Source organism: Perissodus microlepis, chromosome 14, assembly GCF_051167445.1.
Source record: "Perissodus microlepis isolate ML-2025 ecotype Zambia chromosome 14, ASM5116744v1, whole genome shotgun sequence".
NCBI lineage: Eukaryota > Metazoa > Chordata > Actinopteri > Cichliformes > Cichlidae > Perissodus > Perissodus microlepis.
Window position 1 is genome coordinate 11585254 of NC_140474.1, and position 12515 is coordinate 11597768.

Genomic DNA, 12515 nt, shown 5'->3' on the forward strand with positions numbered 1-12515 from the left:
TACTGATGTGTCAAAACATTATCAAGGGTACATCACACTGTTTTGAGTAAATTTGTTGTTAGTTTTTCTTATTTAAAAAAAAGACTTGAACCGGGCTTGAAATTAAAAAAAAAAATGTCCATAAATATTTGAATGTGACATTTTGAACTATCAGGAGTTACACGTATGTCAAACTACAGAATGGTGGAAATGAACTGTAACTGACAAAGAATATCACAGAAGCGCTTCAGCATCACATGTCAGATGCCTTTTCTGGACATTTGACACATTAGATAACATATAGAATACCCTTAAATTACAGGGTTTGAAAGATGAAGAAAAAAATTTAAAAAGTGAAAACGAATTTTCTCCACATAGTGAATCAGTGTCTGTCGTCTTATAAAGAGCGTGACATACCATTAACCTTCATAAAACAAAACATCTCAATCAGACTTTACTAGAACACAGTTTTATTGCTTAAATACTTACATTTGAAATATGTTTATTAGACATATAATGCTACTAAGAATGATAACACACATCAGCATGTGTTGTATATTACTTATTGAGCTGATTGTACTTCATACCTGGGGACTGTAGATGCAAATTAGCTTCAAGCTAATTCTCTTACAATATGTCTATTGGTGCATGTTCACTGCTAAACTAAATAAAGAAACTGAACTACACAAATCCACTTTCTCTGTCACACAAGCACAGAAGCTTCACATAACAACTTCTAAATAATAGATTGGGAGCTGTATCATATAGATTCAGCTTCTTTAACTATTTAGTTAACTGTGTTTTGAGTCGAACTAATATCATTACTGTGGAGCACATGTTAGGCTGGCATTGCAATATTAACTGCAGGATTTAAAGCTCTAGTCAAAGTACTGCTACAACACAAGTAAAGCACGAGCCTTTCATTCAGCACATGTGTTAGAAACACCCAAGGCCATGTTCTGATTGTTCTCATTTGTCAAGGCAAGATATTTCATTTAATATCATTATGTAGGCCAATATTCTGAAATAACCTAAGAATATGCAGTACATCTCCTCTGTAATATATCTTGTTATGGTGTGGAAGAACACACTGCTAGTTAAAATGTTCTTTTTATACTCTTCAATATGCATGGCAGGAACCGTAAATGCGCTGGCCAGCCTCTCCATAGTTATCTCCACCGGTGTACTTTCCCTGACATGCCAGACTGTTCACCTGCAGATACAACAGAGAGCAAACAAGCAGAGAAACGTCATACAAATAGCAGCTGGTTCTTTTTTTTATGTGTGCATTAAAAAACGACTGGAAGCTACCTCTGCTCTCTTGATGAACTGTTCAGTGGCGGCTTTCTCGTTCTCTTTATGTCCTCTCCAGGCTCTGAGTGCAGACGCCTGCAGGGCTCGTCCGAAGGAGAACGTCAGGACCCAGGGTTTGGGCAGAGGGCAGTTGTTGATGGCATTAAGGTGGATAGAGGCCTCCTCTTCACTCTGACCTCCTGACAGAAAAGCAATGCCTGTGGACAAAAACATGAATTTGTTCTGTTTGGTTTCTGCACACGTTTCTGTTTCTAAACCTCTAAATGAGAGCATCATTTTAACTTACCTGTCACAGCTGGGGGAACTGTGCGGCGCAGAGCAGTGAGGGTTGCCATTGCAACCTCCTCTGGGCTGTATTTGGTGGAGCAGCTGTGTCCAGGAGTGACCATGTTGGGTTTGAGCAGAGTGCCTTCGAGGTACACGTGGTGGTCTGACATGGCCTTGTACACTGCAGCCAGGACCTGCAACACAGACACTGTTTTACTAAAGAAGCAGCAGAGTGGTACAGAATGTCTGAAAAACCCATAAAAGTAACAGTGCAGCCACTCCCTACCTTCTCAGTGACATACTGGCAGCGCTTCAGGTCATGATCACCATCAGGCAAAATCTCTGGCTCTATGACGGGCACGATGCCATGCTGTTCAAGGAAAAATAGATGATCAAACACTGTATATGCATTAGATCACAGTGATGTGTGGATAAGCATTTAGGCTTTATGATTTGGAGTTCTGACCTGCTGGCAGATACTAGAGTAACGTGCAAGAACATTCGCATTTTCTGTGATAGCCAGCTTTGATGGATTGACGTCACTAATTTTGAGCACACAGCGCCACTTTGCGAAGACAGCGCCGTCCTTTTTATACTGCGCACAACGCTCAGACAATCCATCCAGACCTGTGGAGAAGGGTAAAAAGTACAAAGAAAAAAACAGAGAAGGGAAATGTTCATAAATGGGAAATTGTGGTGATGAAACAGTTGATATCAGCAGCGGTCCAGTGTGAGTCTGACTGACCCTGTGTGGTGGTTTCTCCACAAGTTCCTGCCAGGGGAACAACACCTTTGTCAACCTGAAGAATGTAGACAATGATTTGAATCAAAATCCAAACCTATTATCATAAAAAGTTGATAACCTAAACAGATTTAATTCTAAGTGGTCAGACCTTGACCCCAACCAGGATTCCCCTGTCCCTGATCATTTTGACAAAGGGAACTCCATTATCAGAGTGTTGGTACAGGGTCTCGTGGAAGAAGATGACCCCTCCGATGCAGCTGTTGATGCGATCGTCCGCACTGAAGAGGATCTGCCGATACTGCCTGCGGTTCTCCTCCGTGTTCTCCACTCCGACTTGAGCCAGCCGCTTAGCCATACTGCCTGCAGTGGGTGTATTGTCAGTGACATTTAAACTTACACTCTTTGATTGGATTGGACATAAGGTGTGCACTCACTAAATGTGCATGTTTAAAGAAGGAGCGCTACAGACCTACAGACTCATCTGCAGCCAGGATGCCCTTCCCTGGAGAAACTATGCGTAAAGCGGTCTCATGCAGCTCCCTCTTCTGAGCCTCGGAGAGCGTTGGGAACTGATACGTCATCCTGAGTGACTGATTGTCTGAGCAGCCTTTGGAAGAAGATTTGACTGATTATTATTCAGTCATTAGCAGCTAAAAAGGGCAGACACTGAAGTGGAATCAAACAGAAAATCAGTCCAGTTTTATCTAGATTTAACACCCGTCCTCCTATCATCTATCTACCTTAAAGATGTGAGAGCTTGTTTGATTTGCAGGATACAGTAACAGCAGATTGATCCATATTGGTACTTTTCCAATAATGAGCGTGTCTGCAGCTGTTTATAAAGCTTTGAGTGCATCATTGTTTGGTAATGTGAAGAAAAGGTTTATCACTTTATAGCCCTTTAATAGTAAGTCCAGGCTTGGATGCCATTCAAATATTTTCTGATTTCCAGATGTGATTTTCACAGCACTAGAAAGAGGCTAATTAGGTGGGAAAAAAACGCAAGACCACAAAAATCTTTAATCAGAGTCAGATACACAGTTGATCAAACACTGATAGCAGTGTAAAAAATATATGAAATTGTTAGAGCTGCTGCACAAATCTTCAAAATGTAATAAAATCTAAAGGCAGCTTGTATTTCAAGTTTGTGAAGACAGCATTAAAATCAGCTGAATATAAAAATAACAAGATAAAAGCTCTTACCTGAAATTAAAATGGGTCTCATCTACTGACACGATGAACACTGATGGAGCCTCCCTGCCAGCTTTAGTTTGTATCCAGCTCAAGTGTGTCACACCTCACAAGCCAACACCCCTGGGCGGAGCGTGTACGCCCACCTTTGCCCCACATGAATAAAAAAAATGTGATGATTCATTGTTCTATTTAAATATAGTGATTTTTTTTTTTTTCAAATTCATTTAGCTCCATCTTTATCACATTGATATAGAATTTTTCACATGGCCACACTCACTTTGACTCAGCAATGCTTAGAAACCTGGCGTTTTAAACTGGTTTACTTTATCTTTTACATGCAAATTGTTTTTAATAATGCTTCCCACATGTTCAGGTTTCTTGCAAAACACAAAAATCATGTATTAAGTCAGAACCTTCTGTCCAATAAGGGCCTAAATGAGGCATTTAACCACACCCCGTGGTGTGCTATTTTTACTCTAATTAGTAAAAATGTGCCCTGAGGATGGCTTGAAATCTCCTGATAATTTGATCTTCACCCTCAAATTCTCAGGGGTGTTTGAGTCTCTGAGCAATTCGTGCACTCAGTGGCTTTTCCGCAGTGCTTTAAACTGTGAAGAAAATGATGGAAAGTTCCAGAAATGGAAATCATTTCCAGGTTCCAGTCAGTGTAAAAGTGGGCCAAAATGGGCCAAATCAGAAGGAAATTAGGTCAACTAGATCATTTCCCCTATGAAGAGCAGGTTTTCAACCATTTTTTTTGCTTCTTTATTTTGTGTAATTGGCTTCTGTTTGAAAATGAAAAGTTTCAAATAATAATACTTTGAATAATAATATTGTGTATGGTTTAAAAAGTTTAAAATGCAAACTTGAACGATGCTTATCATCAGCCAGTCGGGATCATTTCATGGCTTTTGAATTTGATTGTGACTACTTGAGTGTCAATCTGTGTCTTTGTGCACATTTGCAGGATAAGCTGCAACTGATGTTTTCTGTTGTGTTCAGTTATGTAATGTTACTATTTGGTGAGAGTCTGTGGGATGGCCCTCCAGGATTTCAGGGGACTCCTCTCTTCACTATTGTGGGTCAGTGTGCCTCTAAAAGCAGATATGGGTCAATGGACTGCCTGCCACTATACAGCCACAACACAGGCATGGTGGACCTGTCTAAGACAAGGGCCTGAGAGGGAATTCAATGTCAGGAGGCAGTGGTGGGAGGAGCTGGTGCACTCCCATTCAGGAGATACAGTTTTAAATAGATTCATGACTTCAAGAAGTACAGCAATTATGTGCGGCTGCCTCCTCTGGGACCCTCGACTTTTTCTCTGTTACCTAATTAAAAGCATCTAATGATGATACTTTATCTGGTCCTCAATTTTCTGTCCTATTATTGGTTGTCCTCGGTGGGTTTGTGAGCACTCCTGTAAATAGGCCAACCCAAGGCTGCCTGAGATACCTGAGATAAGAAAAATGCCCAACAGAAAATACAGCAGGCTCATTTATGTTTTTTTGCTAGTGCTGATATACAGAAATATAAAAGAAACCCTTTCAGGTTGGTGTTCCCTCATTTTTATTCTATAGAAGTAAAAACGTCCAACCTAAAAGAGAGCTGGGTCTTTACAGTGTATGTGACCTCTTTCTTGAACTGCCGGTCAACATAAAGTTCCCTGAGCAAGGCAGGCATGATGGTTCAGGGTGACCTGATCCAGTCCTAACTATAACTAATTAACTAACTATAAGTTTTAAGTCTAATCTTAAAATCCAGAAATGGTGGACTACACAGCAAAAACAAGAAAAACATGGTCCACCATTAAACACAGAAATATAAAACCACCGTGTAGCTCTGTGGTCTTTAAACTGTTTCCAAAAAAGTTAAGGCCCCGCAATTCTTTTATTAATCATTAACACACTCAGATTAATCAGTGAAACAAAGGTCAGGAAGACAGTGTTCATTCAACTCAGTGTCACTCATTTGTTTTTCATCACTGGTCGCTCCTTGTAGTAGCTCTACTCCCCCACCCATCATAGAGTATTAAGAAATGATAAACATAAATAAATGAGTACTTTATTTAAAAAATTAAACTTTATTTGAGCAATTGCATTTAAAAACAACAGACAGTGTATATTAAACAACTGTTAGCAACAACATAAAATGATATACAGTTAATACAAGGACACGTGTATAGAGACATCAAAACCTCACCTTCAACTGCATCATGGGAGAGACATGCTGAAGTTTCAGTTAAAAATGCTTGAAAACAAGTCTCCCCCTCCATCTCACTCAGCACTGGAGTGCCTCAGGGCTGTGTTTTAAGCCCCCTGCTGTACTCACTGTACACTTATGACTGTGTAGCCACATCAGACACCACCTCCATTGTCAAGTTTGCTGACGACACTGTTGTTGTGGGCCTGATCTCCGACAACATCGAGACGGCCTACCTGGAGGAGATTAGGAACCTGGAGACCTGGTGCCAGGAGAATAACCTCCTCCTAAATGTCAGCAAGACTAAGGAGCTGATCGTGGACTTCACTACAAAGCAGGCGAGGAATTACAAGCCCCTCGTCATCAGTGGCACGCCAGTGGAGAGAGTGGACAGTTTCCGATACCTGGGTTTCCACATCACTCAGGACCTGTCATGGTCCTGTCACATCAACACCCTGGTTAAGAAAGCCCGTCAGCATCTCTTCTTCCTCAGAAGACTTAGAGACTTCCATCTGCCACTGAAGGTGCTCAAGAACTTTTACTCCTGCACCATCGAGAGCATCCTGACGGGAAACATCTGCACCTGGTTTGGGAACAGCACCAAGCAGGACAGACGAGATCTGCAAAGAGTGGTGCGCTCGGCCGAACGCATCATTCAATCAGAGCTCCCTGACCTGCTGTCCATCTACACCAAGCGGTGCAAGACCAAAGCTAGGAAGATTATGATGGACCTCTCCCATCCCAACAATGGACTCTTCTCACTGTTGAGGTCTGGGAAGCGCTTCCGCTCCCTTAAGGCCAAAACAGAGAGAATGAGGAGGAGCTTCTTCCCCCAGGCTATTCGGGCCCTGAACCAGGTGTAGGACTGGACTCTCCCACACACATCACATCACCACACGCACTCTGGTTTTTCTTCATGCACACTTCCTATAATTTATAATCTCTTTCTGCTATTTGCACATTTTTTTACTGTAAATTTCTAAGTTCAATCTGTAAATTTTGTAATAACCTGTAAATTGTAAATACTGAAAAACCGCTGTCATTTAATGGTCGGGCATTGCATTGCACAGCTACAAGCATTTCACCTCATGTCATACTGTGTATGGTTGTGTGTGTGACAAATAAAATTTGAATTTGAATTTGAATTAGTGTCCGTAAACACAGATCGATTTTACGCTTTGCAAGTCTGCTCTGCAGCCAATTTTAGGTCCACACTGGCCAAAGTAGGAGACTTTGACTACCCCATGACTTCACTGGGACTCACGGGGGAGTGAAGGATTTGATCACAGTCAAAGTTATCAAAGTATTCCAATGAAAAGCCTCTTGCGGATTTGGCTGCCCAGTCGGGGTGCGTCCTGAGCTCCAGGATGAATTCAACCGGTGTCTTCTGGAGGATGTAAGGGTCGAATGAAGTGCCACGGAAGAACGTCTGCATCTTGAAACACTCCAGATTACGAAGGCGGTTCATCGGATTCTTGCACAAAAGCTGCATCAGTATGGTGATAAAGAGATGAGTATGTCACTATAGCTCTAAGGTGGCACAAAGTAAAAAGAGCAGTGGATACTGACCTCAGTGAGGAGTAGGATCAGAGCAGAGCTGAAAGTCTCGGGCAGCACATAAGAAAAATCTCTGACCTTTGCCAGCATGCGACAGTGGTCTATTTCTGCCATTAGTGGAAACTACAAATAGAGAAACAAGTGGATTTAAAGAAAAAATAATCTGCACTTTCAGACACTTTTCTACACACAGAGCCGTGAAATAGTGAGTTTAAGTGTCTTCACCTTTCCTGTCGCCAGTGAGAACAGCATAATCCCAAGAGACCACCAGTCAGCAGCATGGTTGTACGGACCCCCGCTCAAGATTTCAGGAGCTGCTCACCCAAAACAGAGATCCACACATCCACATGTTTATATATATGTGTGTGCATAAAAGGAAAAAGTTAAATGCAGGGCAGAAAATACCTCTTAATAATAGAGCAAAAAGTAATAACATGCAGAGTACATTACAGGTGCATCCCATTCACAACTGGGTCAACTGAATCCAGGGGGAATGAAACGCAGGTGAGGCTCTCGTGTTAATGTTAGTCATGGAAAACAATCACAGAGTATCTGTGGCACGACCACAAATCTCACCCATGTACTGGATCGTCCCACATATTGTGAAAGCTCGCCCTCCTCGTTTCAGGCGGCGAGACAGACCGAAATCAGACAGTCGAAGGTGACCTGAATAGAGGCAAAAAAACAAAGAGAGACTGATTTGTAGAAATAAAACCATAAATGTTTCCGTAAGAGGGGTCTTGAAGTTGTCAAGTTTATATTAAAGAGATTTTAAAGAGGTTTTAAGTTAGTGTCTTGGCAAAGCTCATGAGCTGTGATGTCATGCTTATCTACTGTTACCTGCGTTGCATCCGTACTCATCTAACCATGATTTCTCTAAATACTTCAGTCTTAAAAGTGTATCATCAACAACTGCAGAAGAGCATTACCTTGATCATTTAACAGAATGTTCTCCATCTGAAAAAAAAGCAGCAAAGCCATAAACATTAAAAGTTCTAAACACACACATGTGGAAGTTACAAGAGTGATTAAAATGAAAAATATCATACTTTTATATCTCTGTGCATGATTCCTAAGTCATGTAGGAATCCTAGAAATAAATCAGAGACAGAGAGCAAGAATTTAAATGACATTAATCTTTTTTTTAAAGAAAAAACTGTACTGTGCGCTCAAGGATAATTTCTGTGACAGTACAAGTCATTTGATGAGCACTAACCTAGTGCGCTGCCCAGCTCTGCAGCAATGAGCCGAACCTCCTCCTCCCCAAAGTGGCTCCTCAGCAACCAACAAGTGTGCAGGTCACCAGTACTGCAGTAGTCACACACTGCAGAGGACCAGACACAAACATACTTCTCAGCACTTTGAAATCGGCAGCGTGGGTAAAGTAGATCACCAAAGGTGGAAATAAAAATAAAATAAAGCAATCTGCAAGGAAACTTAAAGTAAAAAACACAAAAAACGATTTGTTCATCCCACTGTGGTTTGGAAAAGGAAGAAGTCAGGAAGAGGGTTAAGTCTATAACACACATGTTCTTTGTTTTGTTAAACATCTTTTAGCCACTTCAGTAATCTTAACTGAGAAAGAAACTGAATTTGTGACAACAGTAGGTAAGCAAAGGTCACACAGCAGCTGCAGCCACAGAGGACAGTTTTACCCAGGACGCTCATTAGATGGCACTGCACCTCTTCACTATCCAGAGATTTTTTTAGACTGCTTGGTTTTACAGTTGACAACTTTTTATTCTATGGGACCAAAGACGGGGAAAGGGGGAACTTCTCAGGAACAACAAAGGATAGCGGAAGAGGGGAGGGTCGAGCGGTGCCATCGTTTCTATTTATTAACTCACTAATGAAGAGATGGCGCTGCGTCTGCCAGCAGTCCTGCAGATTGTGGATAAAAGGGTGTTTGAGCTGCCGCTGCAATGCAACAGTCGACACACACAGATGAACAGTGAACATTTAGTGAGGGATGCACAGAGAGTTTCCTGCAGCGTGAAGACTACGGACTATGGACAGAAACTATGCCACACCACCTTCTGTAATCCTTTAAGTGGACCTATTAAGTCATTACTTATTTACTGTCTTAAACTGTTATAAATGATGCTCATATTATAGCTAAATTTTAAATACTGAAGTCAGTGTACAGTTCATCAGACTGGTCATCGATTTTTGCTGTGAGTTCTGAGAGTCCACCCACCTGATGACAAACCTTGTGTTTGTAAAGTACAGCCAATCACAACAAAAGCTCCCCGACAGTGGATAAACAGAAGGGGTGGAGCAAAGCTATGTATCAGACAGATAAGGATTATTTTGAATTGTGAGTCATGCTTTATGCGGCACTCTACAGCCAAGCCTTTGAGTTTATTGTTAAAGTTAGATCATTGCCACTTGTCCTGATCCTGATTCTTGCATCTTATTTTTCATATTTACCCTTAGCTTGGCTCCGGTCTTGTCTCTATCTCCTGCTCAGTCTGCCCAACAATGCACCCAGCCCTCTGGCTCAGCCATCAGCCTAGACGCCACCTCCGGCAACCCCAAGGCTCATTTCACCTTCGCTATTATTCATTAAAAATCAGCTTAATTTATTCCATTTCCCCTCAGCTGTATCTACACCTGGGTTTGCCTGTTTGCACTCCCTTTCTGGATAGTAGCATCCAAAGATGGCAATATGAAGCTGGAAATGAGCATAATTGGTCCACTTTTATCATCACATTTATAATTGTACATAGTTTGTGCTTTCCTATAATAACCATATAACTACTATTTGCATTAAATTTAGAAATGTTTGCTTGACATGAATAAATTCCTTTCAGCAATGATATCCTCTCCAGTTTATACTTTGAGAAGCTCTACTAAGAATATTGCGTTTTGACCTATTAGTAAGTATTTATGGCCAGCACATAGACAGTTTATAGCACTCTATAATTCAGCTGTATGCAGATGTAATATTTGTTTATTGGCATAATAATTTCTCGTTTATCATTAGCCTCAGCATAGGGGTTCCTACAGGAGCTTAAATTTTGCCCATGTCTGTAAAAAACAATCTCTGCTACAATCCCTATTTACTTGTGTCATGGTTAAAAAAGCTGAACAGGTGACATAAACATTTATTTGATTATTTAATTTCAACTATTTGAATTTTGTTTCTATCAATGTTGTACCTGAATGATGACTTCTTCTTTTGACTGCTCCAGGACTCCGTGCTTCAATAACTCAGACTTTGGCAGAACCTGTATGACAACACAGGAAGAAAATTACACTAAAGATGTCCAAAAGTATCACATTTTTAACATCTTTAGTTAATACTGGATTGACCTTAACTGCATAGATCTTCTCTTTGGAAATATCTTTGACTTTTAGGATGGGTCCAAATGAGCCTTTAGCGATGAAGCCCAGGATCTGTAAGCACAGAATTAGGCCCAGTTATCTTTCTGTTTCTCCTAAAGAACTTCTTCTCTTTGCGTCTTTAACTGGGTTGTGTTGTGGTCCGCAGTACCTGGAAATGATCAGGACATCTACGGTGTGGGAACTCGGGCAGAAAGACAGAGATAAAAGCCGGAGGAGTCGGGTCTGCGCCGGACGCCTCAGCGCCGTCCTCTGGAGGCAACAGGAGCCTGATGGGCTGCCTGCTGTCTGCTCCCACAGGGCGAGAAAATACAGCTGAGTGTCCGAGTCTATGAACGATGGAGACCCCCACGTTCGAGAGGAACCCGTGGCTGAATCGACGCTGAGCAGCCGGCCCCTCGCTCTAGATTTTAAAAGAAAAAATTATAATATATAATATATATTTACTATTCAGATTTTATTTATCCTCACTTTATGCTGATACCTCTGTACACGCGAATCTATTTTGCATACTGCATTTGTTTGAAACGTGTAACTGCAGAGTATAACTCTGTAATTAAATCTGATAACTATTTGGGAAACACTCCTTGGGCACTTTATTAGGCCCAACTGGTCGTTAATGCAATCTAATCAACCAGTCACGCGCCAGCAACTCAACACGTCTAGGCATGTAGACGTGGTCAAGATGATCTGCTGGTGAATGGAAATACTGCATATATTTCTATTCAGTTGCAACTAAAATCAGTAATATTTAATAGTAATGAAAGTGTTTCTTCCACTCTCTGAACAACAGCAATATGTTTTGTAATACAGCCACATCACAATTATTAACAGCCGGCAGTACCAAAATTTGGCAAGGCAGGAAACCAACAAACGTATCCGTAGAGACTATAACAAAAGACTAAATAAATAAATAAAAATAAAATCTGCAGGAAATAAACATCTGTGTAGCCTTGGAGAGTTTGTGACTGAACACTGGAATAAGAAGGATGCATGACAGGAAGAACATCACCAGGACAGTAAAACAAGGAGGCGGCGCTGTGCTTTTGTGGGGGTGTTGTTGTTGTTTCTGGAAATGAATGATGAGCTGGCATCACGAACTCTGCACGACCTGTCCACAATGTGCAGACTGAGGCTTTGTAATCATGCAGACTTAGGTTTTGTTGAGATTTGAATGACGTAAAATACAGTGCGTTAGTGAGCTGAAAGCTTTTACACAGGAGGAATAATGTGAAATACACTGCAGTTATGCTTTTGACTTTATGAAATATTGATTTAAATAAAAGCTCAACTTTAAAGCCTCAAAAATAACTAAGAAATGCAGCGCTTGGTTAGGTTTTTAGTTGGCATCACTAACTAGTGTTGGAGGTAAATGGGGTAGAAACATTTTGTAGCTCATAGATCACACATGACCCCCCCCCCACACACACACACACACACAAACACAAATAAATAGAGAAAAAAAGAAAGAGACGATCTGAAGCCGATTTGAGCCACAGACTGAAGGTCTGTGTCCACTTGTGAGCTGATCAGTGCAGAAGAGACTTTCAAATACCACTGCCTTCATCTTCTCTTACCCCATCTAGAGGTCTCTACACGTGACGACTCCGTATCTACAGCGTGTTAAAAGGTAAACAACTCCGATCTGCGCCTCATCATACTGACTCACCTTTCGGTTTTTACTGACCTCACCGCCCATCGCATCCTCAAAAACCGACAGACCCAAGTAATTCAATCAAAAACTAAATAAAATATGTAAGACACCACAAATCCAGCGTCTCGCCTCGCGTCTGTTCTCACTGTCAGCGTTGCAGTTTCGTCTCGGCCATGACACCCACGTGTTCGCGGGAAGAGCGCTATTCCGCTCCAGTTACAGCTGTCAGATCACTGATCGATCAACAGACCAAACACACAC

General features: G+C 41.4%; 1 protein-coding gene and 1 pseudogene across 2 annotated transcripts; both read right to left on the minus strand.

Annotated features, from left to right (window-relative positions):
• Positions 1-432: 432 nt before the first annotated feature.
• LOC146373511 (fructose-bisphosphate aldolase C-like) lies at positions 433-3596 on the minus strand. Its single transcript, XM_084951105.1, has 9 exons — positions 3509-3596; positions 2775-2912; positions 2454-2665; positions 2306-2360; positions 2027-2187; positions 1847-1930; positions 1580-1754; positions 1291-1490; positions 433-1192 (listed from the first exon to the last, which is right to left on the minus strand). The coding sequence occupies exons 1-9, from the start codon at positions 3528-3530 to the stop codon at positions 1100-1102; spliced, it is 1140 nt and encodes a 379-aa protein (XP_084807231.1). The 5' UTR covers positions 3531-3596; the 3' UTR covers positions 433-1099.
• A 2964-nt stretch (positions 3597-6560) lies between these two features.
• On the minus strand, positions 6561-12491 carry LOC146373512 (ribosomal protein S6 kinase-related protein-like; annotated as a pseudogene). Its single transcript, XR_014802260.1, has 12 exons — positions 12270-12491; positions 10752-11003; positions 10571-10654; positions 10417-10485; positions 9103-9172; positions 8472-8579; positions 8305-8345; positions 8185-8212; positions 7832-7921; positions 7481-7569; positions 7268-7378; positions 6561-7184 (listed from the first exon to the last, which is right to left on the minus strand). The product of XR_014802260.1 is annotated as a ribosomal protein S6 kinase-related protein-like (transcript).
• Between the last annotated feature and the right edge of the window lie 24 nt (positions 12492-12515).